The sequence below is a fragment of the Pseudomyrmex gracilis genome, unplaced genomic scaffold (genome assembly GCF_002006095.1).
Source record: "Pseudomyrmex gracilis isolate BER0280 unplaced genomic scaffold, ASM200609v1 scaffold_258, whole genome shotgun sequence".
In the NCBI taxonomy this organism is placed as follows: domain Eukaryota; kingdom Metazoa; phylum Arthropoda; class Insecta; order Hymenoptera; family Formicidae; genus Pseudomyrmex; species Pseudomyrmex gracilis.
Window position 1 is genome coordinate 160,070 of NW_018020842.1, and position 15,246 is coordinate 175,315.

The 15,246-nt window shown below is 34.7% G+C and overlaps 2 protein-coding genes across 2 annotated transcripts; one reads left to right on the forward strand and one right to left on the reverse strand.

The window, feature by feature from the left end:
• Positions 1–229: 229 nt before the first annotated feature.
• On the forward strand, positions 230–8,051 carry LOC109859337 (protogenin-like). The gene is made up of 19 exons (XM_020437494.1): positions 230–1,002; positions 1,550–1,815; positions 1,899–2,031; positions 2,114–2,333; positions 2,424–2,650; positions 2,723–2,862; positions 2,956–3,115; positions 3,239–3,523; positions 3,640–3,807; positions 3,909–4,100; positions 4,182–4,363; positions 4,449–4,596; positions 4,671–4,769; positions 4,963–5,110; positions 5,203–5,330; positions 5,401–5,775; positions 5,918–6,195; positions 6,320–6,427; positions 6,606–8,051. Exons 1-19 carry the CDS (start codon positions 936–938, stop codon positions 6,807–6,809), a joined length of 3,528 nt encoding a protein of 1,175 aa, XP_020293083.1. The 5' UTR covers positions 230–935; the 3' UTR covers positions 6,810–8,051.
• Positions 8,052–9,370: 1,319 nt separating this feature from the next.
• LOC109859338 lies at positions 9,371–15,085 on the reverse strand. Its single transcript, XM_020437495.1, has 7 exons — positions 14,794–15,085; positions 14,401–14,574; positions 14,034–14,236; positions 13,797–13,950; positions 13,347–13,615; positions 13,048–13,263; positions 9,371–12,756 (listed from the first exon to the last, which is right to left on the reverse strand). Exons 1-7 carry the CDS (start codon positions 14,840–14,842, stop codon positions 12,703–12,705), a joined length of 1,119 nt encoding a protein of 372 aa, XP_020293084.1. The 5' UTR covers positions 14,843–15,085; the 3' UTR covers positions 9,371–12,702.
• Positions 15,086–15,246: the final 161 nt, after the last annotated feature.

Consider the following 15,246-nt stretch of genomic DNA (forward strand, 5'->3'; position numbering starts at 1 on the left):
CTGGACTTTATTGATTTTTGTCCACAGAACGTGACCAACACTTGCCGGAAATCGGCTAGGGAATAATAGCGCCGTGGCCAATTAACGTTCAGCTTCTCCGGAAACATATAATAATTTACGCGCGCTGAAGCTCCGAATGAATCAAAGCTGGTCCAACCGACTCCGTGAATTTCTGGAAGAATTCCAGTGAAGTCTCGAAACCAAATGGACATCCTACACATGCGCGGAAGAGATTACGGATGAATTTGTCCCTTGTGACGTCTCATCGTCGCCGTCATTGGTAGAAATGAGACGCGTGCCGAGCAACGGAGCACAACAAGCGCAATGACGAAACTTTACTCGTTTAATTCTGCGTGCGAGTGTCCCCGGCGCAACGAGTGGTGTTGTTGATCGACGTCGGATCGTTAACGCGCGTCGCGTACGAGCGCGTGGGCCCTCGTCGACGTCGCGGTTACTCTCCCGTCCCGAGTTTCGGGATCGGTGTGTGTATATATATAATAATACTTACGCGCGCCGGTCGACGATGTGAGTGTGTACACGCGAAAGACGAAAACAGGGCGCGAGAGAGGAGTGAGACGGAGAGAATACTGCTTTTATATAGTCACGGCAAAACGTGTTAACGACGTAGTCTCTCGGCGGAAAACTCTAAAGAGAAAAACTCCTCTTCTCGGTTTCGACGGAGGAGAACCGGACCTCACCTGTTACAAACATGCGGCGACGAATCTCGCTTCTGATCATCTCCTCGACTGCGACGACCAAGACGACGACGACGATAACGACGACATCGGCGACGACGGCGAGGAAAACGTCGCAGAAGACGAATAATCGACGACGACGCTTACCCGCGACGGCCGCGTTCCTCCGCGAGTGAATAACAATTGTAACGCAAAACCCATACAGACGCACCGGTGCGCCTTGCCGATGAGCGCGAATATATGGCGGCGCGAGTACTGTTGCTGAGCGTCTTGATTACGGAAGTGTTGAAGCCTGCTTCTGTCGCAGGTATGGCACACGCTTCTTAATCCGTCCACGATTTTGTCATTGTACACGCATATTGTAGACACGAGCTATGGGTGCAAACGAAGAATTGATATTGGAAGCGCTAACGAAGAAAGACCAATATATATATATACACATATACGTGTATCATATATTTATATATATATATATATAAATATATATATATATATTAAATATTTGTTTGGATGGGTAATTTACATACAACTCGTTTATGTTACGTATAATGATGTGCTCCAAATTTATCTGATTTGCTCTTTTCTTTACACTTTTGAGCGCGGAAACGATTACGTTCCGGTTGCAATGAACACACGCGTTTATATTCGTCGATATTCTCGAGAGCTTGTTTCTTTGACATCGCTAATGTAGATAACAATTATAGAGAACAAAGTAACACTGATTAAAAATTCTTATTAGCTTGCTAATTAAGATTTTCCTCAATACTGAAATTTGTTGACACATTTGGATGTTGACACTTTTTCACACATGTTATTGTTCCTTTAATTTGCGTAAATAAATTACGCATTTATAGTGGATGTTAAAAGTATTGGAGGAAGTATCAATGGGAAAAATGTGTCAAAAACCGACGGCTCCGACACTGGTCTGACGAAAGCATCCGAGTTCACATTGGAAATTCATCCTAGCGGTCACGTAATACTAGGAAAAAAGGGAATCACGCTCACCTGCGTGGCTGGTTTGAATAAAAACATTTCCTGGTTGCATAATGGAATACCGGCGCCTCCATGTGGTCTGACTCGTTGTGTTCTTCTTCACAATGGTTCTCTTCATTTTTACAAGGTAAATATCTCATCAATTTGACTTCTGATTAGTATAAAAATATGACAAATGCAAAAGACTTATATTGTGTCAATGTTGCGTAGAAACAAAATTTCAAAGAAAAGGAACGGAATAGTATTGTTAGTGTTAGAAATCATAAAGATGAATATCGCTGTGTAACACGTACTGGTTTAGGAGGATCGATACGCTCAGCTCCTGCAATTATTCAAATAGCAGGTATTGTTTTAAAATTGCAATAAGTCTTAATATTCGTCAGCTTTAAAAATGTCACAATTACAATGACTTTTTCATGTTGCAGAACTTGCCAATGTATTTAAAGAGTTTCCAGAAAATATTATTGTTCAGGAAGGCGAAGTTGCACGATTGTCATGTTTGATAGACAGCGTTCCTTTTCCACCCAATATTACTTGGCAGCATAATGAAACATTATTATCTTATCATAAATCAAAGTACTCTGTGGTACCACCAGGTGTTCTGTATATAAGTGCAACAAAACTGTCAGATGCTGGCTCATATAGGTATACAATTGTATATCTCTTCATAATAAACTAAATTTCATCACAATTTTAGTAAACAAGCAAAATGTGCAAAACTGATTTTATTTTTAGATGCATAGTCACTAATGAATTTTTAAAGAAGACTAAAAAGAGCAGAGAAGCAAAATTAACAGTTATTCCAAGAGCGGAAAGTAACAAATCGCATATTTCGTCGTCCTTGTTTCCGCAAGTTTTGTACAATCATTGGCTGATTGAAGGATCAAATCTTAATTTGGCGTGTGCTGCATCTGGTTATCCATCTCCACTCATAACTTGGTCATTTATTCCTCGTTATAATAGTAAGGAGTTTTATGAAGAATGCACATTTAATGATATCAATTTCATTACATTAATAACGTGTTTATTTTTAGGTAATGTTACGCAACCTCGCGTTCTTCTCAATTCCACTACCGGTGTCAGTATATTGTCACTAACAAATGTAAATATTTCCAATGCCGGTGTTTATATGTGTTCTTCGAAGAATTCTATTAGTAACGATTTAGAAGTACAGGTAAGCAAAGAGTCAACACACTGTGCACAGTGCTTTATTTACCGCTCTTGTAAATTTGTTAACAAATCTATCTTTTATTTCAAATCGTTGCAGAATATAACTGTGGATGTGTTGATACCTCCGTCGTTTATAAAGACACCGACAAACCAAGTCTGTCCAAATGGAAGAACTGCAAGATTCGAGTGCCAGGCGCAAGGATTACCTGTACCTCAAATTTATTGGTTAAAAGACTCGTTGAATATTACTATTAATGGTAATTACTTTTAATAAGAAATATAAAAAATGTTTATTGTGAGTATTATCGTAGAAAATTATATAAGTGAGAATGGAATGTCATTGTTTTAACGCACACTCACGTGTGTACGTATGTTGACAGGTCGTAGAACAACTTACGTTAAGAATTATAATAAAATAGAATTAGCAATATCGGCAACTGTACCGTCTGACTCCGGCATATACCAATGTGTGGCGGTAAATTCAGCGGGTGAAATCTGGGCCGCTGGCCGGCTCCAAGTGAACACATCGCGCAATAGTCCTGCTGCACCAACTTCATTGAAGTGTCAAGCTCTATCACCAATTAAAATCTTAATTTCATGGGAACCACCAAAGTCTCTACCATATACCAGTATTACAGCTTATACCGTCCATTATAGTGCTGTCGGTGAGTTCGATGACATGATTTTTTTTTCTTTTTTTTTTATCTTTCTGCGTAAATTCGGAAAGATCTCGCGACGCGTGTTTGCACACCTTGTACATTTACTTCTATGATGTGATCAGAAGGTGGCAAGGAAGAAGTTTCTCCACCAGAACCAGGGAATTCTACGTCTGTAGAAATAACAAAACTACTCGAACCATATACAAATTATTCATTTTACGTACGAGTGTGGAATAATTATGGTGCTAGCGATCAATCGGCTACCATTCTGTGTTCCACTGCTCCGAGTGGTATGTGATTTTACTTGGTCTCGTTAAAGCGGCTTACTCGTTACACGTTACGAAAAATTTTGCACGAATGTTTAAATCGCTTTATAATCGCTCGTTTGCAGTTCCTAAAAGCGCACCGAAATTGAATGTGGATATAATAAGTAGTACAAAACTAAATATATCATGGGAACCTTTAAGTAAGAAGGAATCCCGCGGCATCGTGGTCGAATACAAACTTCAGTGGAGGCTCAACCAATATCCATATTCCAAAGTAGTTTATTTACCCGCTACTGTCGAATACTACGTACTCTCCGGTACGGCTCTACTATCGATTCGTTCTCGTATAATGTGAAAGCAGATATAATCGCGTAATCATGTATCATCCTATATCGTAGATCTCATACCCGGAGCACAATACGATCTTCGAATGTTGGCAAAAACGAAGCAAGGCTGGCCGAATATTAGTGAAACACAGTTTGAATGGGTCACTGTGACTATGCCATCTGAACACAATCAGTTTATTATAAAGAATGTGGTAGATATCGAAGTATTAATCGTAAATGCTTCGATAATCAAAGTTAGTATATTCATCAAAATTTTATATTTTACTTGTATAGTAGGTTTTATTTATTTCAACGTTTTTGAAATTCTACTCTTGACAGATGAAATGGAAGATCAACTTTAAGCAAAACGATCAAATTGAATCCAAGTTCGATTCTTGGCAAATTTATTGCGAAAATCAAGATGGTGAAAAATTAGCGACCATTCTTTTACCGCAAAATGTCACTGAATATCTGTTCAACGATCTTGGTAAGCATGCACAACTGTCTGTTTGACAAGTAATGTTATATATAAAATTTAAAATTAATTGTGTTTTCGTCCAGATTTAAATGTTTCATACACCATGGGTTTGTGTATGGTGAGCTCAGGTGAAGCAACAGGTTGCTTGACAAAACACATACAGACTGTACAATCTAATTCTAGTAAGTTTACGAGATGCTTAAAAAGTAGAACATAGCAATGCTTTCAGACACAAATTCATTTTCAAGTTTTATATCTGAATATTGTCCAGATAAAGTTTTGTTTCTGAGATATTTGCGTACTTATTACACTTACTTCATTTTTCTCTAAATTTATATCGAAAACAAGTTTATGCAATAATCAATCTTAATTTAGATGCTGTACCAATATCTTTGGAAGCTATTCCCGTCTCATCTACGTCCATTAACGTAACATGGATATTACCTGAAGCGCGTGACGTGGACTCGTTCGAACTTTGTTATTCCACGGTCCAAAATACAAACGAATCTAAATGCGTTATTACGTAAGTGCAATCTTTTTGCTGAAAAACGGTTAATGTAAACAATAAGAAAATACCGAAAAGAAACTGTTAAGTATACGAAACATATATTGTAGAGACGATATGAAAATGAGTGTCGACAAATTGAAGCCTTTCACCTTGTACCAGTTTAAAGTAAGAGCCAAACATATGAATCAAAGCAGTCTCTTCAGCGAATCTGTTGAATGTTATACAAATGAGGATGGTAAGATCTAATTTGTAATAACGTATTGTCAGACATTTATATCGAGTATTATTCTAAGCAAACATTACAGTTCCTGACCAAGTCGAGGAAGTGCAATGGTTTTTGGGCAACAATACGATGCGAATCGCGTGGAAGGAGCCGAGCAGTATAAACGGCGTCATACAAAATTATTTTGTCGCTTACACAATGGACTCGAAGTCGACGACGACGTGGAACAACGTTACTGTGCCCGGTAACAAAACGTCGACGATCTTACCGGGTTTAGCGCCGGGAAAACGATATTTTGTCAAGGTACAAGCGGCAACGAAAGCTGGTTACGGAAAGCCGTCGAATACTATTGTTATTATTACTGGTGGTGGTGGAAGTAACGGTGGAGGAACATCGGTATCTACGCCGTCCGGTAATCAGAAACCGCCGCACAACGTGAAACCTGATCCGAGTATAGGTAAAAAAAAAATCCATAGCATTTTGAATTCAAGCAAGTTTAGATCTCCGCGATTGAGTTCAACTTATTACGCAACAAATGGTTTGTTAAATAGCGATGTCTGAATCGTCATTAACAATATTGCGATTGTGACTACGTACAGGTATAGTTCTTGGAGTGAGCATAAGCATCGGATTTATCACGATATGTCTATGCAGTATATACTGCCGAAGAAAGTTCGAGAACTCTCGTTCGTCAAGAAATAACGTTCAATCCGCGAAAGGACACATATTATCGCGGAACGGAAACCGATGTTGCACAGAACAGTCGTCTACTTCGGTGTGTCAGCAAGCGAATGCGACCGGTGCCTCAAACGAAATCGAACTGGCTGTGCTGTGTCCAACGTCCTCGATCGAGACAAATCCGCAGTCTGATTCAAAGGTAAAGTCTTAGCAATACACTAAGAAGAATTTGTGCGAATTTATTTCAAATTTTCTGCTGATAATACTTTATACGCTTATAAAATAATAGAGATAATACGTGTGATGTGTATTCGTACATGCAGGGTATACAATCCAATGGAATCTTCGAAGTTTGTGCAAAAGAACCTTTGTTATCGTCGTGGGAAACAAATGGAGGCTCAAAGGATGTTCATATTATGGAGAATCCTCAGGTAATTACTACTAACTTTAACATCGTAGATAGAGATTCATGAAAGACATTAATTTTTATATACAATTAATAAACAAGAAAATTCTAAAAAAAAAAAAAAAAAAATGGTAATAAAGCCAATAAAATTGTTGTTAATCTTCTCTAGATCCTATTTACTATATTTATTTTTGTAATTGCAGTACAAAAGAAGAGGCAGTTCCGCCTCAACTAATCAGCAGAGAGAGGAGCAAGATCTAGAAGACACGCAGCTCACAATAGTCAATTGTACTTTAGGCAGTAGCACTAGCAGTTTAAATAATAACTCAGGATGTCCGAACGAAGAAGCTTCATCATCACCAAAGGCCGCGTGTGCGTCTGTCCCGGTACTTGAACCGAATGGGTGAAAGTGCGTTCAACACTTGTATACAGGTACGCTAAAGTGTTCAAATATTGGTATCGAGGTGTAGCAGGTAGGAATACGCAAAATCCTGCGCTGTGTTTCCTCTCTATGCGTGATCTTGATTGGCGAATCAAGATGTGAAAAAGTGCGTGACGTTAAGAAGATGCAATTCTGGCACCAACAAAACAAAACCAATGCGAGAAATTGCAACAAATTCTCACGCAGTTCGCCATAATTTTTGCTTACAAGAAGAACTATTAAACGATCAAAATTATAATATTGGTTTGGAAAAATTTGTGTCTCATTTTAAACTATTAATCGCTATGTTAATTACGAATATGTAGAAGATAATCTCTTTTACACAGAGAACTTGAGCGCGTCTACGTAAACGTTTCGAAAGCGAACCGGCAAATTTGTTTTTTTCATTCATGACATTGCGCACTGATTGTGCAGATAATATCTAAAGTGTTTGCTGGACATGTGTGTGTACATATAGAATAATACAAAACGACATTGACAACACGTTTAAGAGTTAATAGAAGATGAGAGACGAAAAAATATTTTCGCTATAAAATTAAATTATAAAATAAAATTAAGAACCAATGTGGGGTATGGTAGCTCAACCAAGAGAAGATTCTGTTCGATATTTTTCTCTTTCTTCTCTCTTACATGTCGATGTATTTTTCTTTTATTTCTTATGTCATCTTCTGTTATTTCTCAAACAGTTGTCTGTAATTATATATTTCAAAAATTAAATGAAGAGTCAGAACAAAAAATATAAAAAAAAGACAAAAATTTAGAGACACGTAAATTCGAATAAAATAACAAGATTCTAATGCCTCTGTGTGTATATAGAGTAAGCTAATTAGTGAATATCCACAAAATATCTTCGACGATCCTGATGGTAAAGAAATACAAGGATGTACATTCCTTTGTTTAGAAACGCAAATGTTGTGAAACAGTTTGCCCGGGTGAAGCGTGGCCTAAGCTCAGTTGACGAAACAATTTCGAGAATTTACTTAATTAAAAAAAAAAAAAAGAAAGCAGATATTGATCATTCCACACACACAAATAAGTGTTTTCCATTAATAATATTTAAACAAAAAGAACTTTTGTAGTATTAATGAAAGCAGGGAAAGGCTCTAAACAGATGCTACGCATTTAGAAATATGTTAAGAAAGTTCTTTTTCTCTCTTATCTTCCGTTGTTCTTTTTCTCTTTCTGTTTTTTCTCTTTTTATTTTAACGTATATATATGTGTGTGTTATTTAAGTATATTCTATACACACAGAAAATCATTTATATAAGTTTATCTAAAAACTAAATTTGTTTTTGCATTTAGCGTTAACATATGTAACAAATGAAAGAGTATTTATTTTATACGTGAATAGTTTTTAAAGCATTTAACGTGAGTTTGTATTAGTTTAAAACTGATTTATATGCGATATATATATATATATATATCATATTTTAAATGAGAAAGGATCCTATGAATGGGAAGAGTATTCAAAAAGGTAATTAATAAGCTCAGATTTAAAAGGACTATACATATATATGTATATAGAATTAAACTTCGGAGAAGGACCAAAAGTTAAAATTACTCAGAAGGAGTAGAATAACAAATATTTTATCTTGTTCTTGTTTTTCGTGCCGAGAAAAAGTACTATTCATCAAGGGACACTATCAGGTATTTTTTACTCCGTAACAAATTTTTTAGATATTTGTAGGTTTAAAAAGACGTTTTGTCATTTCACCATATGTGTACAATTTCTATTTTGATTCGAAGACATGAAAAAATTATGACTTACATTTTATCAAATTGGAAAAAAGAGCCTAAGATTATTTTGTATTGCAGTAATGATTGGCTTGTAGGTCACCGATTCGCTCACTGACCTAAACGAGAACATTGGATTTATCTCGTTTTTCAATAGGTAGATCTTCAGCTGCTTTGCGCGTAATAAAGAGCGTGATAAGCGCGAGCGAGACGGATAATCTGGCCGCTCGATATACATATATATATATATATATATATATATATAAAGATCTACCTTTTCTACATGCGATGAGGATAAAACTCACTTGATCTACGAGCATTCAAATCCACTGACCTAGAAGCGATCACCGCTCTGTATGTACGTTATTCAAAGCACTACATTTATCTTGTACACACAACTGCTTTTCGTCCTTCTTCGAATTTTCACGTATGCTCAGAGAGTATCATATAATTCAAACGAATAGCATACAAAGAAAATAGAAATTACTTCATTTTCACAAGTATGTACTTTGATAAGAGATCTTAAAGACTGTTATGTGATAGACGATATTTTTATAACGGAAAAAAACTTCCTCAGAATTTACATAAGAAAGTTTCATACGTTTTTCGGTTTTCTCTCCGTTCATAAGATTGGTATCGCTCAGAAAGAAAGCGATTAGATTATAAAAAACAATTATATATATATATATATATTATATATATTATATATATATATAATTATATATATATATATAATTATATATTATATATATATATAATTATATATATACATATATATACATATATATATAATTAACGTGAACGTTCTGTTGTGTACGATATTAGCGTGTTAACTGGTAAAACAGTTCTGTGTATTACACAAAAAAAGCAGCATATTGAGACAAAGCTATAAGACACATTTCCAGACTGGTGCATGTTACCATGACAGAAGAAACCCAATACAGTACCTGAATAGAATAAGCTATATCTTTTAGAGTGAGACATAGAGAGATGTCAATGTTGTTACTGTACCTCCACTATTGTTATTTATTACATTTTTCCATTCACTACATACTTTAGACGAATACATTTACACACACAGAATCATGCAATAACAATCACCCATAGTTACAGTATGAAAAGCTAACATTAGAAGTAACCTCGGATTTGCACATATATTAAAGACTAATCGTACTTTTATTCCATAGAAATATTGCCGCATTTTTCATAACCAGAATCCTCTAGAAGCCAGACTGAGAGTGTTTTTAAAGAATATTTTTTATTTTATACCCAAGCCGTTACGTTATTAATTATTAATACTACTCCGATACCTCGTGTGTTTACTGGAAGTATGTTTAGTCGACGACTGTGCACCATAATTTATTTATTTCTGTTTTATCGATTTCCGCAAATCATTACAATAGCTCTATGTTTACAGATCAGATACAGCTCTACAGAAAGATTTATTTACACATGAATACATGGAACTTGTTATTATTGTATTATAAGTATAATTTTGAGAATCTCAGATCTTTAGATATATATAACATACATATACAATATTGAATTTATGAACTCTTGCACGAGATCCTCTCTTCTCGTGTAACAGCCTCTATGTTGCGAATTATATTCGCGCATACTCAATGTGTTTTATGCTTATAATTTCTTATTTAATTCGTCTGACTTGCGTTTGTTGTCACATATAATGATGTAATGCCTGTTATATTTTGTATTATTTTCCACATTTGTTGAGGATGTATGTTTATATGCTTTTTTTGATAAATTTTTGTGTTTGTTGACAAATGTATTTTGACAAAACTCATGTAGCGTGAAAAACAGAGTTGGCGTATGATGACAAGAAAAGAGTCAGGATGCTAAAACTCCGATCGTTCCTTAATCCATGTTGTTGACATCGTGCACCAGAAAGGTACATTCATGTTACACCCTTGCAATTTTGAAAATGTAAATATAGTAGGTAAAAAAATATTTGCACATCCTGTTTTGATTGATTTACACAGACGGAAATGAAGTATGTGTGTGCGTGTGTGTGTGAAAGATGCTAAGAGAAATTTACAAAATAAAAAACATATGTAAATTTACAGAAATGTTGCGATATAAAATATGTCATTTAATATATTATTAGTATGTACAAATGAAAACGATTATATCGACACGGCGCGCGTTAATATTCTCCTGTTTTGTGTGTACGATTATTTCTAAAGAGAGAAATAAAGTGTGCAAATATTTTTTGTACTTGGGAGAATATTTTGAGAGACAGCTATTATTTATGAAAAACCAAAAGCGTTCGAACGACAAAGGATTAATTTTAAGAGAAATATGCGTTGAACGAAGTGTAAGCAGCAGAAAGTATGTAATAAGTAATGTTTTTTTCAGTACATAATAAGAGTAATGATTTTATATTGCTTTCCTACATGTTGTAATAAGTTTGTAAATGGCAGTTGTACAAGTTTCGTAAAAAAAAAAAATAAGTTTACGCTTATTATATACATATATAAGTTTTTTTATATGTACATATATATATATGTATGTATAAACTGTTTTCATTCATTTTTTACACTTTAAGTGAATGCTTGTAACAAGTTTATTCCAATCACATATATTACTGCTCGAAAGTGTGCAACATCTTACTATAAAAACTTATGTTACATAGATTCATCACTTTTATGATAAAACAGCAACAAAAAATTTATATAATATATAGTAACAAATTACAGTTGTGTAGCTGACAAAATCCTCCGATTAAATTTTATTTTTATACATAAAAATACATAAAATTCTTGTTTTTTCTTGACTGTCTGATACAAACCTAACATTTTGGTGACAAATATTGATCGTCTTACTTGTATACATATATTTGTGAAGTTTTGTTGTTGTTTTGTATACTATTAAAATTTAAGGCCCGTTACTCTACTGCCGTATCTTGAGTGAACTTTTATAAAGATATATTTTCGATACGATGTAATTAAAATATCTAATTAAAAGGTTTTGCAAACCTTTTGAATGATTGATGGTACATAATTCTGCTGCTACTTCTGATTTTATGTTACGATTGTATGCAGAAGTAAACAAACCAACTCCAATAATCAGTAATTTAATCATTTAATTTTAAAATCTAATATATATAAAAATATTCTCTTTTATATATATATGTATACATCTTTAGTGAAAAAGATAAATGTCACAATTTCTTTACGTTCTCACATTTTTAAACTAATTACACATTGGCCACTTTATATGAATCACACACATACACGCCGCCTCAGAAATTTCTTCATTCACTTTAATAAATGCTAGATATACCTTTTCAAAATAGATAATCCATCTTTTGTTTAACACCATGTATGTGTGTGTTTTGTGTATATACAAACACTTGATTAAAATAAAAAGGTTTCTCAACTTTATTCGCAGTTTGTGAACAGATACATTGTTGGAATGTAGCGACTATAAAACAAGTAGCTTCTTCTTATACATGTACCTAACAGTAGGAAATATAGATATTTTTATTTATTTATTAATATATAATTTTTTTTAACAATTTTTAATTGATGTAATTCACAGTCTTGAAAAAGTGGTTTATAAAAAGTCATCTTTTCTCTATGTTTCTAAAACTTGTATAAATTGTTATACAATTCAGGAGCATTCTTTTACACATTTATATTATCTTTGTGTCTAAGATCGTAACAACACATTGTCTCGAAGTTTAGTGCTTGACTAGCAACTTTCAAAGTGCGGGAGTTTTGTCTCGAGAACTAAATGTTCTTTTTATTAAGAGTAAGTACGCTAATTGCTAATTTATCACATTGACGATAGGCTTGTCCACGAAATTCGATGTTGATGCGAATTCCATACACACGCGTTTCTATCTAGACTTACATTTATATAAATGTTTTTTTGTGTCTTGGAATGTATTAAAAAAACCACCAAAAAGTAAAGACGTTAACATACATATATGTATATATATGTATAATAGAGTATATGTGTGTGTGTGTATTAACTGTATAGAATTCGAGAATCCTTGTATATTTTAGGCACAAGATACTCATGTATCTATAGGTATGTATCTATAGTCATCTTAAGCTTGTTGTCGATACTAGAATTTTAGCAGTCCATGGATATTGCAACGCTCATAAAAGTAAAGAATGCGGGAAGATTCGCATGCTTACGTAATCGTTAAGTACCTGAAAATTTGAAATTTATTATTTTGTTTTGCAGTTTTTTATATAATTTTTTTTTTCAAATTGATCTGCAAAACGGAATGTCTACTGCTTGGAAAAATCTCTGAAGTTCTGTTTTATTTTTTTCTTTAATGAAAAAAATCAAAATTTTTAGAAAATTTTTCATTGATATTAAAATATAATATTATCGCCATTCTATAATTTGGTCTTTAGTTTTGGAAAGTTTCTGGACAATCAGAGACGTGTTCGAAAATTGTACAAGTAGACGTTCTGCAAAAGCGAGTTATTAATTACCTCCTTGAGAGCAGTTTTTGTTAACTTAGGATACAAGTATGTGAATCCTGTTTTCGATAGCTTTCCGGGTTGTAAGTACAAGTGTTTATTATATAAAAGTTCTTGATCTATATACGGCGATAAAGGACTGTTTTCAACACCGTCTTTACGACACGCTTCCGCCCAAGGACCCATGTGTTTGTCGTTAACTTCTTCGACAACAGAGTTCATATCGGCCTGAAGCATAGAGACATGACTATTGATTTCTCGAGACTTTAAAATAACACTCAAATATTTCACTGCATCGAAACATGCAATACCTTAGCCAGTGTAGATAGCGCAGTGCCCCAATAATCGTGGTTGATGTTGAAGATTTCGGACACTACAGAACTTATGAAACCTTGAGTGGTATCTCCTTCGTCAACGAGGTTGTACGTCTGGCCTATCGTTTCCGGCTTATTCGCGACGTGCCAGATAGCTCTGACAACGTCCGTCACATGAACGGTGTTCATGTGAAGATCTGGTCCCCAGAGTAACTTCATCATCTCTCCTAAATACTTATAAACTGCACCTACTACCAATCTTGGTGCTGTAAAATTGCGAAATTTGTTTTTTTTTTTGTTGGAAGTGTAGTTCCTTATTTAGTTAGTGAAAAATAAGAAATACATTAGTAATGATATTAAAATAAATTCCAATGAACTGAGACAAAAACTTAAGTTTATATGAAAGAAAATTAAAATGTCAAGAACAAATTATATTCTTAAAATTACCTAAACCACTTCTGTCACCACAGCCATATACAATAGCTGTTCTCAATATAGTATATTTTAGGTCTGGTATATCTTTTAATTCCTGTTCTACTTGTAACTTATACTTTGCAATAAACGTCCATGGTTCTCCAGTATCCTCTTCTTTAATAGGTCTCTGAATCCAATATGTTTGTATTATTATTGTTGTTTTTATTATTCTTGTGTTATAGAAAATAAATGCACAGTACTCTCTCTCACCTTTTCTGAGGTGGTAAGGTTACCAGAAGATATCTCTACATAACGAGAAACTTTGATCTTGGCTGCTTGTTCAGCACAGTTCATGCTGAGTTTATAAATACCTTCTTTATAAACAGGATCTGTGAGGCTGCTCTTAGTCTCTCCGGCACAATTGAACACATAATCAATAGGCTCATCAGATGCAAATGCATTTTGGCAGGATACTGTAACAAACATCATTATCTTTTTGTTTATGTTTTATATATATATGTGTTACAATCAAAGAACAGAACTTGGTTTATTAATACTCTACTGAAAAGTAAATCTATACACATGTACTCAGAGTTTTGATAAATGTATAGAAAAATGGATAAAAAAATATAGTTACCTGTATTAATCAAATTAGCACTTCTGAACTCGAGCAAGGGGTGTTGGAACACATGCTGGTGCTTCGCGTTAAGCCAAGCGGTCTGCGGTGGCACTTTGTCGACAACTCGCACGTACGACACCAACTCGTTATCCAGCAGATATTCCACGAGATTACGACCAATAAAACCGCATCCTGCGCGAACGTTATCCGCCTTTTAATCGTCATCGTAACAAAAGACCGTTTGTTTCCGTTGCATTTTTTGTCAATTTTCTTTTCTACGCTCTCGATTAAAAAATACAGTTTTAAATATAGAAAAAAAATGCAACGGAAAAAAAGCAGATCTTGTTTTCTTATCATTCTCTCGTTTCTTCCTGTGTCGCAAGAAGAAAATTAAATTCGCATGTGAGATACCTCCTAGAACGATTACCCTCGCTTTCTTATCACAAGTGGGCGTTGCCATATTCGCTTGTCATTTAATTTTAATCGCGTCACGAAGAGATAGCACTTTTGTCGGATCCTTCAACAAACGGCTTGCAAATGTTCGATGCCACTTAAGACGACTCTTCGCGGCGTACACATGTACACGTATATGTACATGCATACATACACCTGGATGTATCGCCCACTTGCCGGTTTCGCTACGGTTACACACGTTGACGTTTTCCTACAGTGTGGTATCAAGTTGTCAAGGCACAGAATGTACAGATGATATACTGGAGTACACATATGTCAAATGTATGCGAGTTCCACTTGGCGATCGCAACGCGCACAATAAGCCGAATACGCAATTAGACCCGAATTAGGATTGGTCGATTTTATCGAATTCAGTTTCGATTTTTCATTGGTTTCCGCGACCATTGCGAA

Coding starts and splice junctions, on each gene's coding strand:
- LOC109859337 (XM_020437494.1), top strand. CDS start 936: ATGGCGGCGCGAGTACTGTTGCTGAGCGTCTTGATTACGGAAGTGTTG. Junction 4,597..4,670: donor ATATCTGTTCAACGATCTTG/GTAAGCATGCAC, acceptor GTTTTCGTCCAG/ATTTAAATGTTTCATACACC. Junction 5,776..5,917: donor GAAACCTGATCCGAGTATAG/GTAAAAAAAAAA, acceptor GACTACGTACAG/GTATAGTTCTTGGAGTGAGC.
- LOC109859338 (XM_020437495.1), bottom strand. CDS start 14,842: ATGGCAACGCCCACTTGTGATAAGAAAGCGAGGGTAATCGTTCTAGGA. Junction 13,264..13,346: donor CGCTATCTACACTGGCTAAG/GTATTGCATGTT, acceptor TCTATGCTTCAG/GCCGATATGAACTCTGTTGT. Junction 12,757..13,047: donor CAAAAACTGCTCTCAAGGAG/GTAATTAATAAC, acceptor TCAAATTTTCAG/GTACTTAACGATTACGTAAG.